General features: G+C 39.8%; 1 protein-coding gene across 1 annotated transcript in view; it reads right to left on the reverse strand.

Moving 5' to 3' along the window:
• PCNX2 (pecanex 2) overlaps window positions 1-27047 on the reverse strand; it is a 360142-nt gene that overhangs the window by 322062 nt on the left and 11033 nt on the right. Inside the window, exons 2-4 of the mRNA XM_064276483.1 lie at window positions 11414-11619; window positions 10704-10824; window positions 9742-9778 (exon numbers count right to left, since the gene is read on the reverse strand). Coding sequence (XP_064132553.1) covers window positions 9742-9778; window positions 10704-10824; window positions 11414-11619 — 364 coding nt within the window. The remainder of the gene's footprint in view (window positions 1-9741; window positions 9779-10703; window positions 10825-11413; window positions 11620-27047) is intronic.

The following is a 27047-nucleotide window of genomic DNA, read 5'->3' on the forward strand; positions in this document are numbered from 1 at the left end:
AAACTTTATTCACAATTGCCAAAAATTGGAAGCATCCAAGGTGTCCTCCAATAGGTGAAAGGATAAACTGTGGTGCATCTATACAATGGGATATTATTGGCAATGAAAAGAAATGACCTATCAAGCCAGGAGAAGACATGGAAGAACCTTAAATGTATATTGTTAAGAAGCCAGTTTGTACAACAACAGAAGCATGAGGAGCAAAAGACAAAATAGATAAATGGAACCTCATAAAAATTAAATATTTTTGTTCGTCAAATGACTTAAATCAAAAAAGTGAAGAGACAACATACAGGTTGGGAAAAAATTTTAATAATCATATACCCAACAAGGGTCTAACATCCTATATATATATATATAAAACCTCTGCAACTTAACAAAAAGACAAACAACACAATTAGGAAAAAAAAATGGGCAAAGGACTTGAACAGACCTTTCATGGAAGAAGATATTTAAATGGACAACAAGCACTTGAGAAGATGCTCAACATTATTAGCCACTGGGGAGATGCAAATTAAAACTACAATGAGATACCACTCACTCCCATTAGAATGGCAATGATCAGAAAAACAGAAATCAACAGGTGTTGGTGAGACGGTAGAGAAACTGGGACCCTCATCCATTGTTGTTGAGAATGTAAAATGGTACAGCCACTCTGGAAAATTGTTTGGTGGGTCCTTAAAAAGTTGAACATAGAACTACCATATGACCTAGCAAACCCAAAGCTAAGCATACACTCAAAAGAAGTAAAAGCAGGGATGCAAACAGAAACCTGTACACCAGTGTCTTGGTTATCTAGTGTCATTATAACAAAAAAGCTACAAGTGGATGGCTTTAAAAAAGAAATTCATTCTCTCACAGTTTAGGTCTAGGAGGCTAGAAATCTGAATTCAGGGTGCCAGTTCCAGGGGAAGGCTTTCTCTCTCTGTTGGCTCTCAGGGGAGGTCCTTGTCATCAACTTTCCCCTGTCTAGAAGCTTCTCAGCTAAGGGACCCCAGGTCTAAAGGACACACTCCCTCCTGTTGCTTCATTCTTGGTGGCATGAGGCCCCCCATCTTTCTGCTCACTTCTCTCTTTTATATCTCAACAGAGATTGACTCAAGATACAACCTAATCTTGTAGAATGACTCCTACCTCATTAACATAACTGCCTCTAACTCTGCCTCATTAACATCACAGAGATAAGATTTACAACACATAGGAAAATCACGTCAGATGACAAAATGATGGACAATCATACAATACTGGGAATCATGGCCTAGCCAAGTTGACACAGATTTTTGGGTGACACAATTCAATCCATAACAATCAGTGTTGACTGCAGCACTTTTCACAATAGCCAAAAGGTTGAAACAACTGAAATGTCCATCAACAGAAGAATGGATAAACAAAATGTTTATTGAATATTATTCAGCCATAAAGAGAAATGAAGTCTTGATGCATGCCAGAATATGGATGAACACTGAAAACATCATGTTGAATGAAATAAGTCAATCACAAATGGACAAATATGATATGATCTCACTTATATGAAATAAGCACAACTACATAGAAACCAAAGATCATACGCTTTACCAGGGGTGGGAGGAAAGGACGAAGCATGAGCTCTTGCTTAAGGGGCATTAAGTTTATGTTAATGGTAGTGGAATGATTTGGAAAAAGACAGCGAAAATAGTTGCACGACTTAAAGAATGTAATCAATGTCACTGAATTGTACACGTAGAAATTCTTGAGATGGCATACATTTTGTGTATATTTTCAACCCAATAAAAGAAGAAGCTGGTCTGTATGATTCCAACTATATGATATTCTGGTAAAAAGCAAACTATGAAAATAGTGAAAAAAGACCAGTGGCTGCCAGGAGTCAGGAGGAAGAAGGAAGGATGACTAGGTGGAGCGCACGGCATTTTGAGGGCAGTAAGACTATTCTGCGGGATACGGTAAGTAGTGGATACGTGACATTACATATTTACCAAAACCCATATGGCTGTACAACACAAAGAGTGTACCCTACTGTAAACTATGAACTTAGTTAATAATAATGTGCCAATATTGGTTCATCAATTACAGCAAATGTACCACAGGAATGCAAGATGTTAATAAGAGGAGAACTGCGTGCAGTGAGAGGAAGGTAGATGTGAACCCTCTGTACTTTCTGCTGAATTTTTCTGTAACCTAAAACTCCTCTTAAAAAAACAAAAGGAAAGAAAAAAGTCCAAAGTCTTTTAATAACAAGACAAAGAACATCAAAGAAAGAAGTGAGCTTCCCTCCTTCTGAACTTCCTTTACCCTCAGTTTGCTTTCACAGTTTCCTATTTTTTTTTTATTTTCAGCTAGACTGCAAGCACCTTGAGAACAAGAGCTATTTTAAGCTTACTTGTGTTCCCAGTTCCTACCACAATGCTTTGAACAAAGCAAATCCTCTAAAAAATACTGTTTATTTAGTCTGACATTTAATCACAAATTCTCCCAAATCATTAACTCATTTACGGTTTCAATATTTTATTAAAAAAAAAAAGTTGCTGTGGAGTCAATTCAGACTCATGGCGATCCCATATGTGTCACAGCAGAACTGCACTCCTTAAGGTTTTCAAGGCTGTGATCTTTCCAGAGCAGGTCACCAGGTTTGTCTTCCAAGGCACATCTAGGTTGATTCGAACCACCAACCTTTCAGTTTGTAGTTGAGCTCTTAGCCATCTGAGCACTGAGGATCCTCAATGTTCCACAGGTAGGTGTTCATAGACAATCTAATAATTAGATGGTAAACTATTGTGTTTCATTTGGTAGGGACCTCAGTAATAAAGAATAAATAAAGACAGGAGAGTTTGGTTTCTGCTGAGGAAGCGTAGATGTTTTAAGTATACTCATCAGTGTCATGATGTCTCTGTAACCTATTCAGTTTTACAATTGTCTGAGAACTGAGGAATAGATTCTAGTGTGAAGAAGGGCTTGGATAAACAGAGACTATACTCTAATGGCAAGATTCAGACTCTTAACTATATGCAATTTAGAAAAGGCCTTCCCTTTTCTTTGGAAATTATCCTTTAAGTCAGGAAATAACCCTTGTTTCCAGTAATCTGTACAATCACAATTATGTGATGTGTGAGGTAATGAAAGTATAAAAAATATGTTATGAGTGGTTTATAAGTCTACCCAAGGATTCCTTTCCTCAGGCCCTACCTGGTGATTTGAATTTCTCCCGCTTGATTTTGATCCTACAGGTACACCTTATAGTGAGCCGTGGAAAGTCTCCCTGAGGAGATAGCATTCCAGTGGAGATCTGAATGACAAAAAATGGAGCCAGCCATACAAATGGGGGGAAAGGGAACTCCAAGCAGAAAAGGCATGCAAGGCAAAGATCTTATGATGGGAACTTCCTTAGCATATTTGTAGAGCAGAAAGAAGTCCAGGAAGCTACAGGAGAAGAGCAAACCGAGAGTGAGAGGAAGGGAGATAAACAAGTTAGGCAGAGATCAAAATACACAAGGTTTTGTAAGACACGTAAGTTCTCCTTTGGTGATCTCATACCTTGGGGTAAGCCAAATAAGTTCTCCCTTGGTGACCTTATACCTTGAGAAAGAAGACCCAAGATCAAGACCCAGAGCATTTCAACCTTTAAGTGTCAAACAACAGAAGGGGGCCAAGCGATCAACACTGAGAAGGAATGATCAATGTCTCAGAAGAAAATCAGTAAAGCCATCATAAGAAAAACACATGATCATCTCAACACATGTGGAAAAGCATCTGACAAAATTCAACAAACTTTGATCACTGAAAAGCCAATCAACACACTGTGAAAAGAAAGGAACCTCCTTAACCTGATAAAGGTCACCCGTAAAGAATCCACAGCTAACATAACAATTAATGGTGCACAACTGGATGCTTTCCTCCTAAGATCAGGAACAAAACAGGGGTGTCCACTCTTGCCACTTCTATTAAAAAATGTCCTTACTGGAGGTTCTAGCCAGGGCAATTCAAAAATTAGACAAGAAAAAAATAAAAGACATCCAGATCAGAAAGGCAGAAGCAAAACTATCTCTGTTCATAGATGACATTGTCTTGCTTATAGAAAATCCTAAGGAATTCACAGAAAAACTACTAGAGATAAGAAATGAGTTCAGAAAAATTGCAGGATACAAGCACTAGCAATGAATGACTGAAAATAAAATTAAGAAAACATTCTCCCATTTACACAGAATAAAAAAGAAGAAAATACCTGGCAATAAATTTAGCAAAAGAAGTGCAAGATTTGTACACTGAAAGAAATTAAAGACCTAAATAAATGAAAACACTCCCCATGTTTATGGATTAGAAAATGTAATATTGTTAAGGTGGCAGTACTCCCCATATTGATCTATAGAATTAGCACAGTCCTTATTAAAATCCCAGCTGCCTTTTTGGCAGAAATTGACAGTTCATATGGAAATGTAAGGGGCTCAGGATAGCCAAAACATTCTTGGAAAAGAAACAGTTAAAGGACTCAACATTTCCCTTACTACAGAATTATAGTAATCAAGACAGTATGGTACTGGCATAATACCATATAGATCAATAGAATACAATTGAGGGCCTACACTTACATTTATGGTCAATTGATTTTCAAGAAAATGCCAAGACAATTTAATGGGGGAAAGATTAGTTTTTCAATAAGTGGTTCGGGGACAACTGGAAAGCCACATGCAAAAGCATGAAGTTGGACTCTTTCCTTACCCCACACACAAAAATTAACTCAAAATGGATTACAGGCCTAAATGTAAGAGTTCAAACTGTAAAACTCTTAGGAGAAAACAAGATCATAAATCATTACTTTGAATTAGGCAATGGTGTCTTAGATATGATACCAAAAGTCCAAGCGGCAAAAGAAAAATTTGATAAATTGGACTTTATCAAAATTAAAAACTTCAGTGCTTCAAAGGACATCAAGAAATTGACAAGACAGCCAGCAGAATGAGAGAAGGTATTTGCAAATCATCTTTGATAAGAGACTTATACCCAAAATATATTTAATGTTACAACAGGAACCCTGGTGGCGCAGTGGTTAAGTGCTAGGCTGCTAACCAAAATGTCATTGGTTCGAACCTACCAGCCACTTCACGGGAGAAAGACGTGACAATCTGCCTCTGTAAAGACTGCAGCCTTAGAAACCCTGTGGTTTTTACTCTGTCCTATAGGGTTGCAAAGAGTCAGAATGAACTTGACAGCACGTAACAATAACAACAACGTTACAACTCAACAGTAAAAAGACAAATAATCCAATTAAAATATGAGCAAAGAATTTAAATAGATATTTCTCCAAAGAAGATGTACAAATGACCAACAAGCACATGAACAGATACGTCACATTATTAGCCATTAGAGAAATGCAAATCAAAACCATTACAAGATACACTGCACACCTACTAGGAGGCTAACATCAAAAAGACAAATGTGGTAAGGATATGGAAACACTGGAACCCTCATACATTGCTGTCAAGGATGTAAAATCATGCGGCTTCTGTGAAAACGGTTTGGCAGTTCCTCAAAAAAGTTAAACACAGAGTTACCATAAGATCCAGCAATTCCACTCCCAGGTATACACCCCAGAAAATTGAGAACACACATCCACACAAAAAATTTGTACACAAATGTTCATAGCAGCCTTACTCGTAATAGCCCAAATGCGAAAAAAAGCCAAAAATCCATCAACTGATAAATGGATAAACAAAAGGTGGCATATCCATGCAATGGAATATATTCAGGCATAAAAAAGAATGAAGTACTGATAGACGCTGCGATATAAATAAGCCTTGAAAGCATTATGCTAAGTGAAAGAAGTCAGACACAAAAGGGCACATACTGCATGACTCCACTTCTATGAAAATTCCAGAACAGGCAAATCCAAAGAAATAGGAAGTAGATTAGTGGTTGCCAAGGACTATGGGGGATGGCAATGGAGAGTGACTGCTAACAGGTATGAGGTTTCTTTTGGGGATGATGAAAATGTTCTGGGATAAGATAGTAGAGATGATTGCACAACTCTGTGAATGTGCTAAAACCCACGAGTTGTACATTTTAAAAAGATGAATTTTATGGGATGTGAATTACATTTCAATAAAGCTGTTAATAAATAAACAGAAAGTCACTGTGCCTTTTAACACTAGAAAGAATTGGCTACTAGGATGGTGTCCTATACGTTTGGACTAAAGAAAAAAACCTTGCTTTAGTGTACTGTTGCTGAAAAAAAACTTAGATTTAATATACGGATATAAGTTTAAGTCCCACTTGTGTCTTTTACTTACTATAACAAAGTATCTAAACTCAGAATGAAATGATGTATGCAAAAACTCTACTGCAATTTCTAGTGCGAGAAGGGAAGTAAGCCATTGTTTGTTTTGAAATAGTGAGTTTACAGGCCAGAGCCGACATTGACAGGATGCAAGATTATACAGCCTCAGGAGGCACAGCACGCCTAACCTGGAAGAATATGTAGCTCAACGTGAGGACAGGGGTGTGTGTGTGTGTGTGTGTGTGTGTGTGTGTGTGTGTGTGTGTGTGAAGATGGACATGAACATTTTTATGAAATTTGTGTGTATCTAAGGTATTTGCAATCTAATAACTACTGTGCATTTCTTTCAAATAGTAGATAGGAAAAAGAATGTAGATTATCCTTTATATACTACTTATAATGGAATTCAGCTGAATGATGGGAAAAGAATCTTTTACTTTAGGCTTTCAGGGTCATGGAACAAGTTTCAACTGTTTTCCAGAAAATAAAATTTTACACTATTTTCAAAATTTACATAAGGTATAAAATTTCTTTTTTAGTAGTACAGTCATGCATCATTAATGCCAACGTTCTGTGAAATAGAGGCTGCGTGATGTGGACACTGTGCAGACACCATATTACATACAGGCAGCCTCTGTACTTACAACTTACGTACAACCTGTAGTTATGAACCAAACCCCGTAAATCCTACTAAAACTTAATGGGAGCCCACTTCCAGTAGTCCTCATCACTGCTGCTGCTGCTGCTGGAGCTGCTGGCAGAGGCCAGAGGTAGGGGCACCAGTGGCAGCAGCTGAGAGGGGGATGGCAGGAGCAGAGCAAGAGGAAACAAGAGAGAATGAAGTAAAGTATGCCCAGCCCTGCCAGCTGCTCTGCCAGCCTGAGGAGAAGGAGCAGTCCGGGCCCCACAATCCCAGCCACCACCACCTGCCTGTTCCCCGGACAAAGCTAAGAGCCCACTCCCACAGCCAAGTCCTCTGCTTCACCTGCCTGTATCCTACCGGTGGTCCAGTGCTTCTAGAGTCTGGGTTTGGGGTCTTTAAAGCCATTAGGGGTAAATAATAAACAAAAGAAGAGCTGCTTTCCCTTCAAAAAAAAAAAAAGCTTATGGTACCACAGATGTATATGTAGTTGGACCGTTGCCTCAACAGACGTTATATGATGCATGACTGTATTGGAAGAAAATGAAATTAAAGAGAAAAAAGGGATTAACTCAGGCTTCCAAAAAAATCTTTCTAGGCTTTCTGAAGGTAATCAAAAGACAAAGTGAAAATCTTAGTAAAAAAAAAGATTTTTAGGTTGAAAGAAAGTTCCCAGAATCAAAATCAGCAAGTGCAAAGAAATGGTGTCTATACACTGCTATATAATTTTATTGCTCATTTTTCAAGGTAAATACAGGTAGTCCCTGACTTGTGACACAGTTCTGTTCTGATAACTTCACTGTAAGCTGGTTCTGACATAAAAAACCCAGTTCTGACATAAGTTGAATCCTAATTTTTGTTTCTAGTTTTCATTATTATTGCCATAGCCTGCTACACAGCAGTGTTTTGGATAGTAAATCATAACATTGAACATCTGCGAGTAAACATCTGAGAATGATAATATCAGCAAATTAAATGCAGCAACACTGTACGCACTACATATTACTAAGATGTAAAAAAAAAAAATCCGAGACAGTGGTAAGTGCAGTTCGTCACAATTTAAACACAGCATATGTTGGGGACTCCCTGTAGGATAGCATAAAGCTTGTGTATCGATGATAAATTTATCTCATTTTGTATCTGCCACTAAGCAACGTGAAAATGAGGCAGAGACTGGAGAAAGGACAGTGAAATAATATCAATGAAATATCACAATTTGAATATAGGTATGATATACAACTTCTGATGAAAAAATAATTAAAATTAAGAGTTTAACTTAAGAACTAAATTTAAAAGATAACTACGTGCCAAGCAGTATATCATACACAAAAAACAATTCAAAATGGATCAAGGATCTAAATATGAAAACTAAAACCATAAACTTCTTAGAAGAAAATGTGCGGGTGAGGCTGTTGGACCTAGTTTTTAGGGATGAACTATCAAATATGCACCTGCAGCAAAGAAAAAAAAAAAAAAAAGATCAATGGGACCTCATAAAAATTAAATACTTTTGTTTATCAAAGGACTTCATAAAAAAAAGTGAAGAGACAACCTAGAGGGTGGGAAAAAATAGAGGGGAACCATATATTCCAAAAGGGTCTAATATTCAAAATATGTAGAATACTTCCACAACTTAACAACAAAAAGACAAACAACCCAATAAAAAATTGGGCAAAGGACTTGAACAGTCATGTCACTAAAGTGGATATTCAAATGGACAACAAGTACATGAAAAGATGCTCAAGATCATTAGCTATTAGGGAGATGCAAATCAAAACTACAATGAGATATCATCTTACCCTCATTAGAATGGCAATTATAAAAAAAAAAAAAACAGAAAATAATTGGTATTGGAGAGGCTGTGGAGAAACTGGAACCCTCATCCATCGTTGGTGGGAATGTAAAGTGGTACAGCCACTGTGGAAAACTGTTTGGCAGTTCTCAAAAAGGTGAACACAGAACTACCATATGACCCAGCAATCACAGTCCTAGGTATTTATCCAGAAAAAGTGAACGTACAAACACAAAGAGAAACCTGTACAGTAATGTCCATTGCAGCACTGTGCACAATAGCCAAAAGGTGGAAACAACCAAAATGTGCATCAATAGATGAACAGATAAACAAAATGTGATATACACATAAAATGGAATATTACTCAGCCATAAACAGAAATGAAGTTCTCATACATAATACATGGATGAATCTTGAAAACATTATGCTGAGTGAAATAAGGCAGTAACACAAGGACAAAAACTTTATGATCCCACTTATATGAAATAAGCAAAAAAAAAAAACAAAAAACCAAGCCTGTAGCCATGGAGTCAATTCTGACTCATAGTGATCCTAGAGGACAAGGTAGAACTGCCCCATAGGGTTTTCAAGGAGCAGCTGGTGGATTCGAACTGCCGACCTTTTGGCTAAGAGCCAAGCTCTTAACCACTGCACAACCGGGGCTCCATAAAGTAAATATATAGAAACCAAAAACTGCTAGTGGTTACCAGGGGTAGGAGGGAGGGGAAAAGGGAGAATTACAGTCTAGGGGTCACAGAGTTTATGTTAATGGTGGCAAAATAATGTGGAAAGGGGTATTGAGGATGGGTGCGCAACTTGAAGAATGTAATCGATATCACTGAATTCTACATACAGGAACTGTTAAATTGGCGTGCGTTTTGTTGTATATATTTTCACCACAATTAAAAAAAAAAGATAATTATGTAGTCCTATAGTTCTCATTTTCAATTAATTCACTGGCATTCTGTTTTATAAAAAACATTTTTCACTGCTCTGAGGATAACGCTGTGATAAAATATTAAATGATGATAACAAGCACTCTACCTCTGAGGTCTTCCACTGTTTCCTGTGCTGCCAACTCCTAAATAAATGAAAGAACAAAAATCAGTACGTGACTCAGCTCACCGCACATTTCCAGTCAGCCAGCAGATATTGATCAGCAGTCACTTTCTTTCTAAAAGGCAGTGACACCAGAGTGCCCACTCTCCTCAATCTTCTAATAAAATGGGTAGCAAAAATGAGCATAAAAAAAATATATATATATATATGTAAGTGCAGATATCCAACCAAGAGACCTGTATTGGCATTAAAAAACTCGCCGTCAAATTGATTCCAACTCACAGAGACCCTATAAGATAGAGTAGAACTGCCCCACAGAGTTTCAAAGGAGAGCCTGGTGGATTTGAACAGCCAGCCTTTTGGTTAGCAGCCGTAGCACTTAACCACTGCACCATCAGAGTTTCCACTGGCATTAAAAAATAAATAAATAAAAATTTTTGGCATTAAGGGGGTTGATAATTAATGAAGGAAAAAGGAGAGAGAATAAGGCATTACTTATAGTAGAATAAATTGCTGTTGTGTGCTGTCAAGTTGACTCTGACTCATAGCGACCCTATAGGACAGAATAGAACTGCCTTATAGAGTTTCCAAGAAGCAGCTGGTGGATTCAAACTGCTGACCTTTTAGTTAGCAGCCTGAGCTCTTAACCACTTCACCACCAGGGCTCCAGTAGAATCAACAGAGCCTGCTAAAGAGTGGGGGAGCGAGGACAGAAGAGTCCAGAGCGGGTGCTTGCAGCACAGGATTGGGCGTTTATCTCCTGGTCCCAAGCGCGTGCCTCAGACTGTTTCCACACTCTGAGGATGTGATTTCCATTAGCACAGGGGCCAGAATTTATGAATATACAGCTAGTCTGCATGCAAAATAGAAACACTGCCATTGCACACTTCCATTCTAAGAGGAATCAAACACAAAAATAAAATGAAAGAGGAAAACAGAGCACCAACCAATAGCCCGGAAGAGTGATGAGAGTTTATGCTTTGTCCTCGGGAGCCGCAGTGGAGAGGAGGCGTCGTGAGGTTGCAATTGGCCTCTTCCTTTTTGCCATTGTTAATCTGTCTGTTATTGCTAACCCAACATGAGAAACACAAGACCGCGATTATATTATAAAATAGAAAAATGACTCTTTCAGTATTAGTCCCAAACCAAATTTTCCTCTAGAGTCCATTCTGTCATATTCACTGTATACAAATCTTATTTTTAAGAGAGAGGAATAAGCATTATAAACATTACTTTTAAATTATAGGGCACGCTCTCTCACAGAACAATCAGAAATAAGGACAAGGATGGGGCAATGATGCTTACTCAAGAATTACTTTAATATTTTATTAATTTCATATTAACAGACGGATGTTATTTTTGAAAATACTCCTGCATGCTGTAAGCATTTAAATGACAAGATAAAAATACTGAAGCAAAGTGCTAAGCCTAAGGCAAATGAATTTCAGATCAAGGTATAAGGCCATACTGATAGCCAGTTAAACTATCTTGATTATGAATATCAATTTTATGCTTAACTGAAGAATACTTTTAAAATATATATATCTGTGTCTGCCTGTACTGGCATATTTTCCTAAACAACTAGGAACTGAGAAAAATCTTTTTCACCAAAATTAGAGGGTTTTTATTGTGAACTGACACATTAATTGGAAGTTACCTTGGATGTTTGTGATTAGTTATATGTTCACTGTTGGCCTCTTTGTCTTTATGTGGCTTCTCTTTCTTTCTGGGGGGCCTCTGTTGAATTACTTCTCCTTTATCAAACATGAGGTGTAGGCGATAACTAACCAATTTGATTACTGTGAAGAATATAGTCACTGAACTGCAGTAAAAAAATACAGTGATCGCATTGGGAGGAAAAGCCTAAAAGGAGAAAAAGAAAGAAAATATGAAGTCAGGAGCTTAGCAAACACTGATAGACATTCGATTATAAGACTGTCTTTTTTTTTTTAATTGTTTTAAATTTGAAATCATTTTTTGGTCTACTTATTGAGCATAAATCAGGCCAGATTCCAAATTTTTAAGTTTTCTTGGTTATAATATCAGAGGAGAAAGAGCTGTTATCTCTCCCCACAACCCCACTTTAGTCTTTCTTGTTTCTCAGGTTCTCACACTAGGTTGGTTGGTGAGTAACATTTGATTTGCAGGCAGGAACCCATAGAACAAGGCGAGCCTTCCCTTTTTCTACAAACTCTTTCCCATAGCTTCATCCTATCTTCCTGTGCATCTGGTCTCAAAGGCCAGAGGAAGGCCTCTTACATGTTGTTTCCTTCAGAAAAACACAAAGAGCCTTGTGGAGCATAGAGGAAAGAGGGGAGGAGAAGGATTAGCATTGTGCCCCCCCTCCTTCCCCTCCCAAGCCTCCCATTAGGCTTACATCTGTAGGGCCACAGATTTCCCCAGGCTGGTAACACAGACAAGAGACCAAATAGGGCATATACTGCTTCCAGAAGAAAGAACGATGGCATCTCCAGCAGTGACAAGTGATCTTAACATGGACATCAAGGTAAAGTTCAATTCAGTTCTGTCCTATCCTCTCAAGAAACAAAAAGAATCACTTTGGGTCCATGTTAGTAACTGTCCCATCCCTTAGGATCTCCCACACACCTTCCTAATTCTCTCCCAGGATCAAGGACCATGGTAGGCTCAATGGCACTTCCTAAAACTAAATTCTTATCTTTGAGATGAAGAGGGATTCTAGAGTGTCCCAAGATTATATAAGGGCAGCCTCAGTGAATAGCAGGAACCTTTTATCACTGAACCTTCCCAAAGGACCTCAGAGATCCAGTGATGAGTCCTGGTATGTGCTGTGTCCTAGAACACAGAGAGGCCTACACACAGCATGGCCCATCCAGCTCTGCTCCTAAGCAGCCCTGTCCAACCTGCCCCAGCCCATCCTGGGTTTGGCATTGAGGTAAAACGGTCCTTAAAACAGAAGAGCCCAGCAAAAAGAACTACAAAGAAAGAGAAACACTATCACCAACAAGTACGAGAGGAAATGAGGGATTTTCACTGTCACTTATTCACTTTTAAGGGGAAAAAGAAGTCCACATATCAATAAAAACTAATAAATAAGTGAATTTAAAAAATCACATAAGATAATATTAGATAGATAGATAATGGATAAATTCATGTCCCTCCCTGGAAGTAGGTCAGTGTCACATTTACACCTGCATTTCCTGATGTGATGCTGTGAAACACCTCAAGCAATATATAGACAAATTAAAGGAAGAGAGGGATAGGCCACTAATAGCCACCACCACTTTTTCTTAATGCATCTATATAATTTAGATTTTCAAATTTTAGGTTAAAGCTAGGGGGTTAATTTGAGAAAAATGATAAGAGAAGGGGAATCCCCATATGGTAGCATTAAATTTTAACTTGCAGATGACCAAGAGAATGGATTACAGAATACTGTCATAAACAAACTATATTCAAAGTTATTTACATTTTAACGTAACTTAGGCTTCATAGTTCTCCAGTTGGCAGGTATAGCAGTGAGTTAGTGCTCACTAAATATCCCATCCATCACCTGCTTGTCAGTTTGTCATTCTGTGGTGGCTTGCATGTTGCTGTGATGCTCGCAGCTATGCCACCAGCATTTCAAATACAGCAAGGTCACCCATGGTGGACAGGTTTCAGCAGAGCTTCCAGACCACATAAAACAGATTAGGGAGAAAGGCCTGAAGATATACTTCTAAAAATCAGCCTATGAAAACCCTATGGATCACAGCAGAACATTGCTCAACATAGTGCCAGCAGACACTACACAACGACAGAAACAAGACATGCATACCAACAACCATGGGATTACACAGGGCTGGGCAATGTTTACCTGTTGTACATGGGGGCATCATGAGCCAGCGCCCACTTGACAGCATCTAAAAACAACAAACATTCCACACACTCCCCTATACTTCCCAGCCTCCCTTGCAGTTAGTCCAGGGCCACACGACTACTTCTGGCCAATGGACTATGAGCAGGAGTGGCTGGTGTCACTTCTAAGCCTACACAATTATGAACTAGGATGCCTTCTCCATCTCCGTTTTCACCTCTTTACTTGGTGATCTCAAAGGCAATGTTTTCCAGACGGGACATCGACAAGATGACTGAGCTTCCTTCAGCCTAGTTGCCTGAGTGACTGTGCGGAATGAGACTCTACTGACCCAAGATGGACATGTACCATGAGTAAGAAATAAACCTTTGATGCATTAAACCTCCGAGTTTGGGAGATTATCTGCTGTAGCAGTCACCATTGCTTAACCTACATAATATAGAGGGTTCCATTTCCTAGGGAAAGCATCAAAAGAAGATGGCAGGAATACACAGTCATTATACAAAAAAGAATTAGTCGACATTCAACCATTTCAAGAGGTAGCATATGATCAGGAGCCGATGGTACTGAAGGAAGAAGTCCAAGCTGCTCTGAGAGCACCGGCAAAAAACAAGGCTCCAGGAATTGACAGAATATCAATTGAGATGTTTCAACAAATGGATGCAGCGCTGGAGGTGATCACTCGTCTACGCCAAGAAATATGGAAGACAGCTTCCTGGCCAACTGACTGGAAGAAATCAATATTTATGCCTATTCCCAAGAAAGGTGACCCAAGTGAATGCAGAAATTATCAAAAAAAAAAATTTTTTTTTTCACATGCAAGCAAAATTTTGCTGAAGATCATTCAAAAGCAACTGCAGCAGTATAATGACAGGGAACTGCCAGAAATTCAGGCTGCATTCAGAAGAGGACATGCTGATGTCAGATGGATCCTGGCTGAAGGCAGAGAATACCAGAAGGATGTTTACCTGTGTTTTATGACTATGCAAAGGAATTGGACTGTGTGGATCATAACAAATTATGGACAACACTGCGAAGAATGGGAATTCCTGAACACTTAATTGTGCTCATGAGGAACCTTTACATAGATCAAGAGGCAGTTGTTCGGACAGAACAAGGGGATACTGAGTGGTTTAAAGTCAGGAAAGGTGTGTGTCAAGGTTGTATCTTTTCACCATACCTATTCAATCTATATGCTGAGCAAATAATACAAGACGCTGGATTATACGAAGAAGAACGGGGCATAAGGATTGGAGGAAGGTTCATCAACAACCTGCTTTATGCAGATAACACAGTGTTGCTTGCTGAAAGTGAAGAGGACTTGAAGCACTAACTAATGAAGATCAAAGACCACAGCCTTCAGTATGGGTTACACCTCAATATAAAGAAAACAAAAATCCTCACAACTGGACCAGTAAGCAATATCATGATAAACAGAGAAAAGATTGAAGTGTCAAGGATTTCATTTTACTTTGATCCACCAATCAACACACACCCAGGGAAGCAGTAGTCAAGAAATCAAATAACGCATTGCATTGGGCGAATCTGCTGCAAAGGACCTCTTTAAAGTGTTGAAAAGCAAAGATGTCACCTTGAAGACTAAGGTGCACCTGACCCAAGCCATGGTATTTTCAATCGCCTCATATGCATGTGAAAGCTGAACGATGAATAAGGAAGACCGAAGAAGAACTGACACCTTTGAATTGTGGTGTTGGCAAAGAACATTGAATATACCATGGACTGCCAAAAGAATGAACAAATCTGTCTCAGAATAAGTACAACCAAAATGCTCCTTAGAAGCAAGAATGGCGAGGCTTCATCTCACATACTTTGGACATATCAGGAGGGACCAGTCCCTGGAGAAGGACATCGTGCTTGGTAAAGTAGAGGGTCAGCGAAGAAGAGGAAGGCCCTCATCAAGATGGACTGACACAGTGACTGCAACAATGGGTTCAAGCATAACAACGATTGTGAGGATGGTGAAGGACCAGATATTATTTAGCTCTGTTGTACACAGGGTCGCTAAGAGTCAGAATTGACTTGACGGCACCTAGGAACAACAGCGACATACATTTTTTTATTGATTCTGATTTATTCATAAGAGCCATGTAAAGATGTTAAGTTTCATGAGGGTAGGGTCCAGCTCTATCTTGTTCCCCATTATACTCTCAACACCTAGCATGATATCCAGCAAATAGTTGCTTGAAATTACTGGTGAATTTTTTTTAGATAGATATTTATGTCATATACATGTCATATAATTTACAAACTGTTCTCAATTTAGCAAATGTGTGACCTTACGAAGTTATTTAGCCTTCTTAAACATCTGCTTATTCTGAGAAATGGGAATAACAGTTCCTAACGGGATTGGAATAAAGGATTGTTATAAGGATTAAACAAGGAGCCTTGGAGGTGCAGTAGTTAAGCTCTAGCCTGCTAACCAAAAGGTCGGTGTTTGGATTCCACCAGCCATTCCACGGAAGAAAGATGTGGCAGTGTGCTTCTGTTAATATTTACAGCCCTGGAAACACTATGGAACAGTTCTACTCTGTCCTATAGGGTTACTATGAGTTGGAATCAACTCAACAGCAATGGGTTTTTATAAGGATTAAACAGATAATAAATATAAAATGATTAATACACTGCCTGAAACATAATAGGCATTCGAATGTTGGTGTCATTCATTATCATCATCACCATCATCTACCCATCATCCATCAACACCATAGAATAATTGTAAAAATGGCATGGTGGGCGCCTCTAACCTCCTCCAACTTCACAAGGGAGAGAATCATTATCAGCACCAACAGCTCAAGGCTGATTCCTATGAAGCAGAGGTCAGACTTGCCTCCTCTTTCCAACCTTTTTACCAATTCCTACACTAGCTGTCCCTCCCACAGCACTCTACTCCTTTGCTGGGTTCAGTAAATCCTTGTAATGGCTACACAGAACTCAAAAACAATACTCATTCAGGATCAGGGGGTTTATTAGGGAAGTACCAGATTACAGTTCAGGATCAGGAACGACTCAGGAAACAGTTCTTCCATCAGGACAGTTTCTCGGACCTGCCCACAGGCAGCTCTCTCCCTGATCCTGGGCCTCTTGGTCCTCAGCCCCTCCGTCCCTTGGGCATCTTGGGCTTCTTCTTGGGCCGGCCTGGCCTCTGCCCTGCTCAGGCAAGTATTACAAACTTCTTTAGTTCCACTGATAAGTGCCCAGAGGCACCCACTCTGCCATAAGCCTTGGCCCAAAGATGCTCAGCTCTCTCGCTCTGTGTGTCAGCAAGCCTAGCTCTGCCAAGTGCCCAGAGGCACACCACTTCACCAGCAACTCCTTCCTGAAGGCACTCGGTTTTCTCACTCCACGGGCTGGGAAGCCCCCCATGCCATCTCCTGCTGGTGTCCTGGTTCTGCTGCTACCAGCTCTGTATTGCGCTTGCTGCTATTTCTCTCTGTCTTGCATTGTCTTCAGTGTTGCAGGTCTCTATCTCCTGAGTGTAGGAGGCTCTCAGCACAGGGGCCCTGGAACCAAAGGATGTGCTCCGCTCCTGTCTCTTCTTCTTGGTGACAGTGAAGTCCCCCTTTTCCACCTCTGGGATGGCTCATTTTAACCCTAGGGGGATGGCAAAACTGACTAATCCCCTTATTAGGGTTCCATACCAAGGGCACTGGGTGGGACACCTTATTTGTATGGCACCACTCCCAAAATGGTGCCATTCACCTTATTGCATTATTGGCAAGCTGTCCAATCCCCTTAGTAGGCCACGAGCATCTTATTTACATAGTCCCACCCAAACATTTGGTGGGAGTTACAAGACCATGGCTAGAAAGGCCATATAAAAGTGACCCATTGCACCACAATAATAATTTCAGATATGATGTTTTGAGATGAAGCAAAGAGCAGCAGATCAAATTTTTTATTGCCTGCAGAGACAGAGGCATTGCTCTCTCTCTCTGTTATATATACATATATATGTACACACACACAATTATGACACAAGCTAAACAATTGTTTTTTGAGTGAAATACTTGATTTGGGAGTGCTCTGGGATATTTCTTTAGAGCTCTGGTGGTGCAGTGGTTAAGAGCTCAGGCTGCTAACCAAAAGGTCCGCAGTTGGAAACCACTAGTTACTCCTTGGAAACCCTACATGGCAGTTCTACTCTGTCCTTTAGGGTCGCTATAAGTTGGAATCACATCAACAGCAATGGGTCTGGGATATTTCTTATTTTCAGATTTTTTTCTTCTTTCCTGATTATGAAGTATCTAGTTATAGTCTTGAAAGCAGGAATAAGTTATTAAAAGACAAAGAAGACCAGTGAAAGTAAGTATTAGTTCTCTGGATTATCTTTTGATATGATAAAAATTTGGGGGAAATAGCTGAAACATAAAATAATCTGATATAAATATTTATGTCAGAGAATAAAAGATAAGATTAGAAAATCCCTAAGGTCCCTCACAGTTCAACACTTCTATATTTCCTAGCTTAAGATCAGTCATAAATAAAGGAGGTTAAAAATAATTTTTGTCTGATCATGTGGCCTATGATTTTTTTAAATCCAGGTTTCCCATGGTAGTGAAAAAGTTTACAATTATATATATAATACCACAAAAAATACATAATTGTTACATGAAATAATAAAACAAAAGTTATCCTGGAAACAATAGCGATTTGAACTTGAAGTCAGTCCCATACGAGGAGTAACATCTAGGGTATCAAGTTCCATTTTTAATTGTCTGGATCCTGGCCGCAAAGTTGTGGTCAGTTTACTGCAAAGGGCTTGACCACAGACTGTTAGAAAACTGTATCCTCCTTTACGGAGTTAGATCCTATTAACGGAAAGAAGCAATTTGATCATCCACTCTGTACAAGACACCACACCAGGGACCAAGGAGAATTCCAGTTGCAGCCTTCGCCCTCAAAGGACCCTCTAATTTTGTGGTAAGGGATGAGCCTCTCTGGACTCCAAGTCTCTCTCCAGATATTACGCCTTTTCTCTGAATGAAAATCATTTTTACCATCTGTCTCCACTTCTTCACTTCTCATTGTCTCTTAAACCCACATCAGTCTGGCTTCTTTCCAAGACCCCACTGAAATTGCTCTTGTCAATGTCTCTAAAGGCAAAAATTTATTGCAATTTTCTCTTTTCTCAGCAGTAGTCAACACAGTTGCTCACTTCTTGAAGTGCTCTCCTCTTTTTGTTTTTAAGACACTACGCTCTCTGGGTTTTCCTTCACCCCAGTGACACCTCCTCTTTGTCCTACCTCTAAATGTTACAGCTCCTCAGACCTCACTCTTAGCTTCCCCCCTCCCCGCCTCTTTCTACACATTCTACCCAGGGGACTTCATTCAGTCCCTGCTGATTTTCAAATTCATACCTTCAGTTTAGATTGCCCCTGTAAGTTCCCAAGACCTACACCTATCCGTCTACTCAGCATCTTCACTTTGATACCCAAAAGTCATTTCCAAACATGTCCAAAATCAGCTGTTTGATGTAGCATCGCTTTCCACTCAGTGTTACCTCCTACTTTTCCCCATCTCAGTCAAAGGCACCCCACGCACTTGCTGTTCAAACCAGAATATTGGACATGATCATTGATTCTTCCCTCATCCTCACTCCTCCATAACCACAAAATGAAATTATTACCAAATCCTACCAAATATATCACAAACATATCTACATTTTCCACCTTTACTGTCACCACCCTCTCTTGACTGGACTACGAAATAGCCTCTGAAACTCCACTTCTATTCTTGCTCTTCCTCTAACCTACTTTCCACCCAGCGGTCAGAGGAATTTTTGGATAAAGTAGTGCAACATATCTTTTTTGTTGGCTGTCTGACCATGTTAACATTTTATATTTCCAAAAATAATTAAATCAACAAGTATGGGAAGTAAATAATAAAATTATACACCCATACATGAGCTTAACTCTATGTCAAACGGATAGCATAACTACAAATAAGAACCCCCCCCAAATTAATCCCAGTAACTTTAGAACACAGTACTTGAACTATACATTGTTGGTGGGATGTATTTTAAAAAAAAAAATAATAATCTCAAAGGAATCCTGAACTTTACTTAAAGATTTGTTTTTGATAGTGATATAGGAGTAGTAATTCCTGTGTGCATTTTAGGATTGAGCAAATAAATATTGTTGGGAACCAGGATTCTTACAAATGTAGAACAGATGAAGGAGAGGAAGAATCCTTTGGTGTTGAATTAGATTTAAAGGTTTCAGAATAAACTCTCAATATGTAGACAGATGATAGATAGACACAGTAGATAGAGAGACAGATATAGATAGGTACAGTTTACATAGATCAATCAATAGTTCAATCAATCTCCCAACTCTTTCTATGGAAAGGGCCTCTGTCTACTGAAAGAAAGACAACCCACTGACAATAACCACAACTACTGCTCCCCTAAATCTTGATTTCCAAACATCATTCTCCACTAAAAGGATCAGGAGTCCTTGGAGAAACAGCTGATTCTTCCAGGGTTGGGGTAGAAAGAGTACAAGGCAAACCTAGAATACCTTGTCATTCCAGAAAGGAAGAAAATGCTCAAAAACTGATAAGGACACAGCCAAAGAACTCAGAAACCTCTTGAAGGGGGAGGAGCAAATTTGGGATAATATGAACATCAAAAAGAATGATGATGGGAATGAATTATAACTCCTGGAAAAAAAAAAAAAAACATGAGCCCTTACTAACAAATATACCAAAATTACAGGGGTGGAGAAAAAAAGAGAGGTCTTCTTTACAGAAGAATACCAATTAATAAAGGCAGAAAGAAAATTAGAAATAGAAAATCACCATTTTGCAATCACCACAGTAAAAAATTATTTAGGCAAGAATGGTCAATTTACACTGCAACCATTGGGTAAGAGCTTTTTGGAAATGCAATAATTACAGTCTCAAATTTTTACCCCACATATTTACTTATTAAATAGGTATATTTACAGTAGAAAATTCCATCAGGCTTCACCTTAACCAAAGACCAAACTTAATGTCACCGGTACTGTAGAGAGTGAGATCACATGCCCCCTGATGTAACACACCTGAAGAATACAACATCACTTATGTACCACTCATTCAAAAAAAATCCACAATCATGCATCTGATCTCAAGGAAACAATCATGCAAATGCAAATTAAGGGATATTCTGTAAAACAACTTTCAATGCCATGAAAGAAAACAAAAAAAGCCTTGGAGAACTTGTTCTAGAATAAAGGGCAATCAAGAGACATAATAAAAGCAATATAGGATCCTTGATTAAATCCTGGATCCAGAAAACAAAGAAGCAAAAACACCCAGCTATAAAGGATGTTAGTGGGACAAATTGGGAAATTTGGATGGGGACTACACATTAGATATTATGCCAGCGATAAATTTTTTAAGTGTGATACATACTTGCTGAAGTTTTTAGGGGAGAAATGTCTTGATGTCTACAACTTATTTTCAAATGGCACATCAAAATTTTAAAAATGTATAAATACATAAGGATAGTGTCGTGGATTGAATTACGTCCCCCCAGAAAATGTGTGTATCAATTTAGCTGGGCCATGATTCCTGGTATTGTGTGATTTTCCTGTATGTTGTAAATTCTGCCTCTATGATGTTAATAAGGGAGGGTGGGCAGCAGTTGTGTTAGTGAGGCAAGACTCAATCTATAAGATTGGATCGTGTCTTGAGGCAATCTCTTGAAATATAAAAGAGAGAGGAGAGCAGAGAGACGGGGGAACTCATGCCACCAAGAAAGTGGTGCCAGGCGCAGACAGCGAGCATCCTTTGGGCTCCGGTTCCCTGCTTGAAGAAACTCCTAGTCTGGGGGGAGATTAATGAGAAGGCCAACAGACAGAGAAAGCCTTCTCCTGGAGCTGACACCCTGAATCTGGACTTTTAGCCTACTTTACTGTGAGGAAATAAACTTCTCCTTATTAAAGCCATTCACTTGTGGTATTTCTGTTATAACAGCACTAGATAACTAAGATAGATAAAGCAAATGTTGCAAAATGTCAAGAATTGGTGAATCTAGGTGAAGGGTATATAGTACTCATTGTACTATTCTTGCAGATTTTTTGGTAGGTTGGACATTTTTCAAAATAAAAATTTTCAAAAAAAAAAAAACTGCTTTCCAGCAGTTCCTAGAACACACCAGCCCTTCTCACTGCGAAGCTTTGCCCTGCTCTTCCCTTTGCCTAGGAAGCTCTTTCCCAAGCTCTGTGCCCGGCTGTCCCTTAACACCCTAGAGATTTCAGCTCAGTGGTCACCCTGACACCCTATCTAAACAAGCACCTCCCCTGTTCTACTCCAGCACTCATGACACTGTAAAACTTTTCCTTCGTTTTTTCCTTCTAATTGTCTGTGTTCTCCACCAGACTGTGAGCTTAGAGGGGAGGGGGGAGCCAGGGCTTTGACTGATCTCTCACTAGTATGATCTCTGCCTGGCACACAGTGGGCGCACTGAGATAAATGAATGAAAGGAAAAGTATACGGCAAACTGTAAAAATCACAGAATGACGCTGCTTCTTTAATGGTGGTAGAAATAAAGGGCCATGCCCTCCATGAAAACAGGCACTGATGAGAGGAAATCTAATCATATCTACCCACCACCCTTCTGTCACTTTGTCATACTGTGTTATCCTGCATGTTGCTATGATGCTGGCAGCTCTCCACCAGTATTTCAAGTATGAGTAGGGTCACCCATGTTGCTTCCAGACCAAGGTGGACTAGGAAGAAAGGGCTGGAGATTTACTTCCAAAAATCAGCCAATGAAAACCTTATGGGTCACAATAGAATACTGTTGGGTGTAGTGCTGGAAGATGAGCTCCCTGGGTTGGAGGGCACTCAAATACAGTGGCCACAACAATGGATTTGAGGATCATGAGGATGGCACAGGACTGGCGATGGCACAGGACTGGGCAAAGTTTTGTTCTGTTGTACATGGTGTTGCCATGAGTTGGAGCTGACTTGACAGCAACTAACAACAACAATCATATCTACAAAAGACAACCAGGGGAATACTCTGAAATCCAGTGGCTTTCCTCTCAATAACTAAAAATGAGACTGACAATTGTCCTATCTTAGTGCAGCCCATACCTTGCTTCATTCACCCCTCACTTGGATCCCCATTTCCAAACCACAGTCAGCCACCCTCTAGCCCCACCTGGGCAAAACATGGTCTGGAAAAGTGGTCAGCAGAGGACCAAGAGGTGTAATAAACAATAAGACATAGACCTTGAGGAAATGTTAAACTGAGGCAACCACAGCAGTTACAGCCTAGGAAACCCTATAGGGTAGTTCTCCTCTGTCCTATAGGGTTGATATAAGTTGGAATCAACTTGAAAGCACAACATACATACCTATGGTTATAATTCCATTTGGGAATGAGTTTTATTATGTTTATGAGGCAGTGTTGGTGTAGGGTGTGTCTTAAGTGAATCTCTTTTGAGATATAAAAGAGCAGATTAAGCAAGGAAGTGCAAATTGAGGAGAAGACACATGCCACGTGATCGCCAAAGAATCCAGGAAGAGAAGCTGAAAAGAGACTAGGATGTTCCCCCAGAGCCAACAGAGAAAGAAAGCCTTACCCTAGAGCCAGTGCCCTGAATTTGGACTTGTAGCCTCCTAAACTGTGAGAAAACAAATCTGTTCATTAAAGCCACCCACCTGTGGTATTTCTGTTATAGCAGCACTAGGAAACTAAGACACCTTGCTTGAGATGTTATTCCTTCTTCCCATCTTTGCTTGGCTAACTCCTACTCATTCTTCAGGTCTCAGATTAGAAGTTATTTCCTTTGGGATACCTTTCTTAAATACCAAAACCTGGATTGTGTCTCCTGCCTTTAATGGAGCATCTCATACTTCCCCTATAAAAACAATTATCTTTGTGTTATTAATGTTTGTTGATCTTTATCCTCTAATTTCACAAGGGGAGATACCCATTTATTTTGTTCTCTGTCGTTTCCCTCTGAAGAACACTTGGCACTTAGTCTGTTGTCCTGTACATAAGTGCTGCCCAAGAAATATTTCTAGATCTTCCACTGGGCACAAGTTAGTATTGTACTTTCCTCCCCCTTTAGAGTTAAGTGTAACATTACAACTTGCTTTGGTCAAAGAAATCTGAATGAAAAAGGTACCTGCCATTTCCAGAAAAAGCTTTAAGAGACAGTACACGGTCTCCACTCTCTCTTTCCCTTGTCATGGCAACTGGTAGCGATCCGGACACTGGCTTCCTATCAGCCATGGTCATGCAGTGTGGTTGATGCGGAGCAGAGGTCCCCCCTGTAACCCAATGCCATCAAGTGGATTCTGACTCATAGCGACCCTATGCACAACAGAACCAAACACTGCCCAATCCTGCGCCATCCTCACAATCGTCGTTATGCTTCAGCACATTATTGTGGCCACTGTGTCAATCCATCTCATTGAGGGTCTTCCTCTTTTTTGTTGACTCTCTACTTTATCAAACATAATGTCCTTCTCCAGGGACCGATCCCTCCTGATAACACAGCCATGTCACACTCAGCCTCTACTGACAATATTGCACATGTGGTATGAATAAAAAAAAAAACTTGGCAGTACCAAAGAGATTTTCAAGTTGTTTGCTATTTCAGCACAAACTAGTACATCCTGACTGATGCATATGTATGCAAATACTGAAATTAATTCAAATAGCCAAATATTTATCTTAGGCTAAAAAAATCACCTGAAAACCTAAGTATCCTTTAATAGGCAACTGGTAAAATAAATTATCTTTTACTCACACAATGGAATATTATGTAGACAATAAAATGAATGAGGTAGCTTTTTATGTAATGATCTCTAAGATGTTCTGTTAAGTGAAAAAACAAAGATATGTACCCATAATTTTTGGCATATGTATATAAAATCCACTGTCATCCAGTCAATTCTGAGCCACAGAGACCCTGTAGGACAGAGAAGAACTGTAGGGTTTCCAAGGCTGTAATCTTTACAGAAGCAGACTGCCACATCTTTCTCCCACGGAGCAGCCAGTGGGTTCAAACTATCGACATTGTAGTTAGCAGCTGAGTGCTTTAACCACTGTGCTACCAGGGCTCCTTCATATGTAGAAGTGTTGGCCAAGGAGCCCAGGTAGGAGAGATACTAGATTCCAGTGCAACTTCTGGGGAAAATCACACGCAGCAATTTCTAAATAGGTTATGAGAAGAAGTTAGTTGAGTCTAAAATCCCTTACCCAAAATGAGGATATAATTGAATCTGGAATGAGAGAATTCATGAAGAATTTTAGAGAGGACTGTAGGTATGCAGCAAATCCTGAGCTATCCTTGTCACAGAGACGGGTGTTTCAGTCAAGAGAGATGGGCTCCAATGGGACCACTCGGAGAGGGAATATGAGTTCCCTACAATTTGGGGTGGGAAGGCACAGTATACTGGTGTCTGACTCCTTCCTAGAAAAGCTAAAAGAGGAGAGACTGGGTGGCTGGCTAGCTGCCCTGCCAGGACACAAAGGAAAAGTTGCTATATTGGGCTTGGCCCGCCCTCTGGAATTTGTTGGGAAAATGGGTATGTGAGTGTTCACATGTTCCAAGTGTGGGAGAGTCTGCCCTAGTTTGCTTCAGACAGCGCCTGACCAGACTGCCAGAAGAGAGGCGAAGGCAGCAGAAGGAAGCTGGAGGAGGACTGCCACATTCTGGGGACTGCGGAAGGAGTTATCAACCAGGTGAAATAGGATGCAGCATCCTTCACAAGGAAATGGCAGGTGAGGGAGTGCGAGCAAGGAGAACAGGTCACACTTCACCTGGAGAGTTGCCTGTAAACGTCTACCTGCTCAGAGAGCACAAAGCCAGCTTACAATCTTGCCTATCAGCCAGGAATGGCTCTGTTCCTTTCAGCACCTCCTTTCCACTCTCTCCCATGCCAAAGGAGTTGGCACAGCAGCCGGCATATGAGGGAGGAGGAGAAAGAAGGAGAAGAAGCAGACCATGCTACCTCAGATCCCTTCCTGCCTATAGAAACGACTGAATGACTGATGCTTTGGTTATTACAGAACTGGACATGTAAACTGTTCAAGCAGCCGTAGCGCTCATATTACCTGTGACCAGAAGTCATAGGCTTGCCCATGTTTTTTATCCAGGAATAGGGAAAAAAAATCCACAGAGCAAATTTAAAGGGACAGTGGAAGATAAATATGGTTGCTTTATTAAAAAACCCATGACCCCTCACATTCAAAATTCCACTTACATGTGTATAAAATATCACAGCAAGAACAAGCAGGAAACTATCTATATGGTTGCCTCCTGAATAGCGTACTAGAGACAAATGCGGGAGAGAAATGAACTTTTCCCAGTATGTTCTTTTGTACATTTCAGGTTTTGTGTCTCTTCATGCCAATGAGCAAGATATACACGCACACACTGTGAAATCACCTGTATTAGAGGGGGTGTGTCTGAGTGGGTAAGAACTCCAACTCTAGAGCCAAACTGCCTGGTTCTAATTCTGATAGGCTATTACTAGCTGTGTATCCTTAAGCATGTTAACTAACCTCTCTGTGCCAGTTACACCAACTGTAAAATCAGAACTATTACAGTGCCTAACATATCAGGTTGTTGTGAGGATGAAATGAGAATGAAGTTCATACAAAGCACTTACAACAGTGCCTGACTCATAACTGCCCAAAAAATGCTGGCCAATTCCAATCCAAATTCCAATGACATTTTTAATGAGATGGAGAAACAAATCACCAACTTCGTATGGAAGGGCAAGAGACCCCAGAGAAGTAAAGCATTACTGAAAAAGAAGAACAAAGTGGGAGGCCTCACTCTACCTGATTCTAGAACCTATTATACTGCCACAGTAGTCAAAAGAGCCTGGTACTGGAACAAGAGCAGATACATAGACCAGTGGAACAGAATTGAGAATTCAGACATAAATCCAGAGACATATGAGCAGCTGATATTTGACAAAGGCCCAAAGTCCATTAAATGGGGAAAAGACAGTCTTTTTAACAAATAGTGCTGGCATAACTGGATATCCATCCACAAAAAAATGAAACAAGACCCATACCTCACACCATGCACAAAAACTAACTCAAAATGGATCAAAGACCTAAACATAAAACCTTTAAAACAATAAAGATCATGGAAGAAAAAATAGGGACAAAGTTAGGAGCTGTAATACACGGCATAAACAGGATACAAAACATTACTACAAATGCAGAAGGGAAACCAGATAACTGGGAGCTCCTAAAAATCAAACACCTATACTCATCCAAATACTTCACCAAAAGAGTAAAAAGACTACCTACAGACTGGGAAAAAGTTTTTAGCTATGACATTTCTGATCAGCGCCTGATCTCTAAAATCTACATGATTCTGCTAAAACTCAACTACAAAAAGACAAATAACCCAATTTAAAAATGGGCAAAGGATATGAACAGGCACCTCACTAGAGAACACATTCAGGCTAC

The sequence above is a fragment of the Loxodonta africana genome, chromosome 25 (assembly GCF_030014295.1).
Source record: "Loxodonta africana isolate mLoxAfr1 chromosome 25, mLoxAfr1.hap2, whole genome shotgun sequence".
Lineage (NCBI taxonomy): Eukaryota > Metazoa > Chordata > Mammalia > Proboscidea > Elephantidae > Loxodonta > Loxodonta africana.